Source organism: Sinocyclocheilus anshuiensis, unplaced genomic scaffold, assembly GCF_001515605.1.
Source record: "Sinocyclocheilus anshuiensis isolate Anshui unplaced genomic scaffold, SAMN03320099.WGS_v1.1 scaffold948, whole genome shotgun sequence".
In the NCBI taxonomy this organism is placed as follows: Eukaryota; Metazoa; Chordata; class Actinopteri; order Cypriniformes; family Cyprinidae; genus Sinocyclocheilus; species Sinocyclocheilus anshuiensis.
In genome coordinates this window covers 992,001-996,650 of record NW_015549709.1, presented here as the reverse complement: position 1 = coordinate 996,650, position 4,650 = coordinate 992,001, and the positions used below count along the sequence as shown (strand labels likewise).

The 4,650-nt window shown below is 35.5% G+C and overlaps 1 protein-coding gene across 1 annotated transcript in view; it reads left to right on the top strand.

The window, feature by feature from the left end:
- The first annotated feature begins 218 nt into the window (after nt 1-218).
- Nucleotides 219-4,650, top strand: part of LOC107660700 (unconventional myosin-VIIa-like) — a 44,231-nt gene continuing 39,799 nt past the window's right edge. Inside the window, exon 1 of the mRNA XM_016450091.1 lies at nt 219-399. Coding sequence (XP_016305577.1) covers nt 325-399 — 75 coding nt within the window. The 5' untranslated portion in view covers nt 219-324. The remainder of the gene's footprint in view (nt 400-4,650) is intronic.

The window sequence follows — 4,650 nt, the reverse complement described above, 5'->3', positions numbered from 1 at the left end:
AAACTCTTCCGCGTCCATCACGTCCAGTTTACTTGTTGTTTTTGCTGGGTTATTGAAGGTTATTTTGTAAGTTTGCTGGTCCATTGGCTCTGATGAACACCGAACACAGAGCTGCTCTCATCTGGCTTTCTGTGACTCTAATCGCTGCTGACAGGCCCTCATTTTCAGGAGCGGGATGTGGTCATTCACGGGCTCATAGATTCACAGGGGTACGAGGATCCGGCTCTGTCTGTCACAGAGGAACAAGCGCTGGGGTGATTTCTGTCCTGTTAAAGAGCGCAGACTGAAGCGAGAGGTTAGCTGTAACTGGCCAGTGGGTTTGAGATGAAGGGAGCCAGAGCACAGGGACGGGATGTGAAAACACGCAAACTGAGTTACAGGTATCCCACATTAGTACAGGTAAGGCCGGGCTTTAAAGATTTCAATGCTTGAGTTGCAAATAGGACATTTAATTTGCTGAGGGTGTTTGTGGCACACAAAGAGATGCACGAATGAATTATTTCATAATAGTGGGATTGCCTGTGAGTGAGAAACTGTAAAAGGTGAAAGTTTTCCAGGTGATATTTCACCAACAAATAAAAATAAAAATTATATTTTGCATGAAGAAAAATTAAGCCTGTTTTTTTGTAACATAATTTAATGAAAGTTATGCACATTTACCTGTAACTCTTATTGCTGTAATGTGAAAAAATACATTTAAATTGTAAAATTTTTAATACACCAAAGTAGTATTTCTTGTACTGGCTTTAATTTTTCTTTAAAAAAATCACGTAATTTAAACAATATAATTTAATTACCATTAAAAAGCCAAAACAACAACAATAATAATAATAAACTCATGAAAAAAGCATGAGATGAGAATGAGAATTTAGGTGAACAATGTGCGTAATTGCTGTCAAAATAATGTCACAATGCATTAAATATGAATGGTTTATTAATAGGCTTTACTTTATGCAAAATATAATTATTATGGTTTTAAATTTTTTTTTTACTTTTGATATTGGACAGGTTGTATTTTTTTTTACCAGTGTTATTTTAGTATTACCTTATACTACTATTCATATTTTGAATTTTATATATATATATATATATATCTTTCTTTCTTTCTTTCTTTCTTTCTTTCTTTCTTTCTTTCTTTCTTTCTTTCTTTCTTTCTTTCTTTCTTTCTTTCTTTCTTTCTTTCTTTCTTTCTTTCTTTCTTTCTTTCTTTCCATCCATCCATCCATCCTTCTTTCTTTCTTTCTTTCTTTCTTTCTTTCTTTCTTTCTTTCTTTCTTTCTTTCTTTCGTCCGTCCGTCCTTCGTTCGTTCGTTCGTTCGTTCGTTCCGTCTGTCCGTCATCCATCCATCCATCCATCTTTCTTTCTTTCTTTCTTTCTTCCATCCATCCATCCATCCTTCTTTCTTTCTTTCGTCCTTTCTTTCTTTCTTTCTTTCTTTCTTTCTTCCATCCATCCATCCATCCTCTTTCTTTCTTTCTTTCTTTCTTTCCTTCCTTCTTTCCTTCCTTCCTTCCTTCCTTCCTTCCTTCACTGTATTTTTCAATTATTTATTCATTTTTTAAATATATACAACTACATTTACTAATAATATTATTAACATTTTACTAAAAGTGTTAGTAATTTTGTTTGGTGCTTTTTTCATTTTTCATTTTTTTTATTCTATTTTTTTTAATACAAAAAAAAAAACAACCACCAAGCAATGGGACATGCTAACAAGTTTTGCACTCCCAGAAAATATAAAAAATCTAGTTTAACTTTATGCTTTCTTTCTTTCTTTCTTTCTTTCTTTCTTTCTTTCTTTCTTTCTTTCTTTCTTTCTTTCTTTCCTTCCTTCTTTCCTTCCTTCCTTCCTTCCTTCACTGTATTTTTCAATTATTTATTCATTTTTTAAATATATACAACTACATTTACTAATAATATTATTAACATTTTACTAAAAGTGTTAGTAATTTTGTTTGGTGCTTTTTTCATTTTTCATTTTTTTTATTCTATTTTTTTTAATACAAAAAAAAAACCAACCACCAAGCAATGGGACATGCTAACAAGTTTTGCACTCCCAGAAAATATAAAAAAATCTAGTTTAACTTTATGTACTGGATAGACTCATTTCTAAATGTTTTTAACTCGCCTCAAATCACAAATTCAGAATATTTCCTTTTTGCAAAGCGCATGCATGCAATATTAGAACATATGACCAGTTGTTGCCAAAAGGGGGAGATCTTACATGTAGACATGAGCTCACATGAACTCAATGGAGTTTGATCAACATTATCAATAAGTTAGGAAATTTATGCTACTTGGTTTAATTGTTTTTGATTGGTTGTTTTAAAGTGCTGCGTTTATTTCCGTGTACTGCCGCTCACTAATATCTCTCAGATTAGGTTGCAGAGTGTTTTATGACACACATCCATGTACTGTATTTTCTCCCTCTCCATTACACCTATAGCAGTAACTGTAGTACGGCAGTATTGTGTGTGGTGATAATGCGTCTATATAACTAACGCAAACGTCACTCGTGTTGTTACTGCACGTCGAGCTGATCGTTCGCACTTGCTGAATAATTTACCTGCACTGAGTCTCAGTCTCACACTCCTTTGCGGCTAGAAATGTCCACTGCTATCTGTTTTCATCTCGTTTTGAACTGAATCACCATTGGCTCAATAGAAGAAGCACTCATATCTATAGCAGGGGTATTAAATTAGAGCTCCAGTTTCTAAATGATCTGAACAATCGTAGCTTTGTTTCAGGAGTCTGTTTGTTGTGTTGCAATGACATTTGAGGCACATTCGGTGCAGTTTTTTCAAGTTGGCAGCCTTAATACCTTCTAGTCAAAATAGTCTCCCAGAGACTGTCCATTATAGAATCACGAATGATTAAAAACATACTTGTTTGAGTGCTGAAAATCTAAACGCATTATGTAAACCTGGCTGACTGAACGATTCATTGAGCTGATTTATTATTTTCTGTGATTGTGATTCATGTGTGAATACATAGACACTACTGTTCAAATGTTTGGTGTTGGTAAATTTTATAATGTTTTTGAAAGAAGTCTCTTATGCTCACCAAGTGTGCATTTAAATGTTTCCTCAAAAATACAGTAAAATTATGAAATATTATTACAATTTAAAATCTCTGTTTTCTATGTTAATGTTCTGTAAAATGTAATTTATTTCTGTGATGCGCAGCTAAATTTCCAGCATCATTACTCCAGTCTTCAGTGTCACATGATCTTCAGAAATCATTCTAATATGCTAATTTGCTGCTCAAGAAACATTTCTGATTATTATCAATGCTGGAAACAGTTGTGTTGTTTCATATTTTTGTGGAAACCGTGATACATTTTATTTTTCAGGATTCTTTGATCAATAGAAAGTTCGAAAGAACAGCATTTATTTCACATTTAAATCTTTTGGAACATCATAAATGTCTTTACTGTCACTTTTGATCAAATGAATGCATCCCTGCTGAATAAAAGTATTAATTTCTTTCAAAAACAAAAACATTACTGACCCCAAACTTTTTTTGTTGTACCACTTCTGAATGAAATTTTTATTTATTATTATTATAATTATTATTATATGACAATATAAGAGAAATTGTTTGCAGTCTGATAGGAACTGATATTGTTTGGTGACCTTTGACCTAAAGCATCTTAGTTTCTGCACACCACACTTAGAAGTCTTGCTTTTTAATGAATGCTTAAGCACATTTCTTTCCCATAGTGCTCTTGTTTTATCCTCTGATAGTCTGTTATGAGGTTTGATAATGAAAGACAGTGAGAAGGAGGAGTGAGCGAACAATGCAGTTGTTGTCTTGGCATGAATTATTCATCTGTGTGTCGTTGCTAGGATTGTATCAGCGGCGCTGGCTGGCAATGTGGCCTTCTCAGACGTGACAGCTGCGGCCAAACGGTGTTGGGTTCTCCCTCTACCTGGATTGATTTGCCTTTGGGGATATTTAGTTAATTAAAAAGCTCCATATTATCAGGGGATCCACCTCCACACCCAATGCCCTGACCAACCCTTCCAGACGCTAATGCACACCATATACACCAGCAGGAGTAAAGGGGACATAGTACGGTCAGGGCTGATAAAAACGAACCTAAAGAGCAAGAAAGTGCAAGCAAAGGAACGGAGCAATAAATACAGAGAGGAATGATCCAGCTTTGGGCCTCAGATTTGTTTTTTTAAGGAGGTTTGTGTGTTTCAGGACGTCGTGCAGACAACTGTTTTTGTTGCTACTATTATTTTTATCCCACTGGCGGACTGGAAGGAAACGGTTTCTGTGAAATCCTGGGTCTCTGGAGGGCTGGACGGAGGGTTTTGATGCTGAGGAAGCGAGCGTGTGGATGTGTGTGTGTTTGAGGGTGTATATCAGACGCTCTCGGGCTGGAGTTTTAGGGTTTGATCTGGTGAGGATGTACAAGCGTCGGGATTACGTCGAACTCTACGAGAAGGATCAGGCAAAGTGGGCCTTACTACGAAATGTCAACACTGTGGTCAAACACACCACTCTGTTACCGGTACAACGTGTGTGTGTGTGTGTGTGTGTGTGTGTGTGTGTGTGTGTACAGGTATATATGGTTTATGAGGACACAAATGTGTATAATGACATGGGTACTACAACGTAAACATGGTTTATGAGGACAC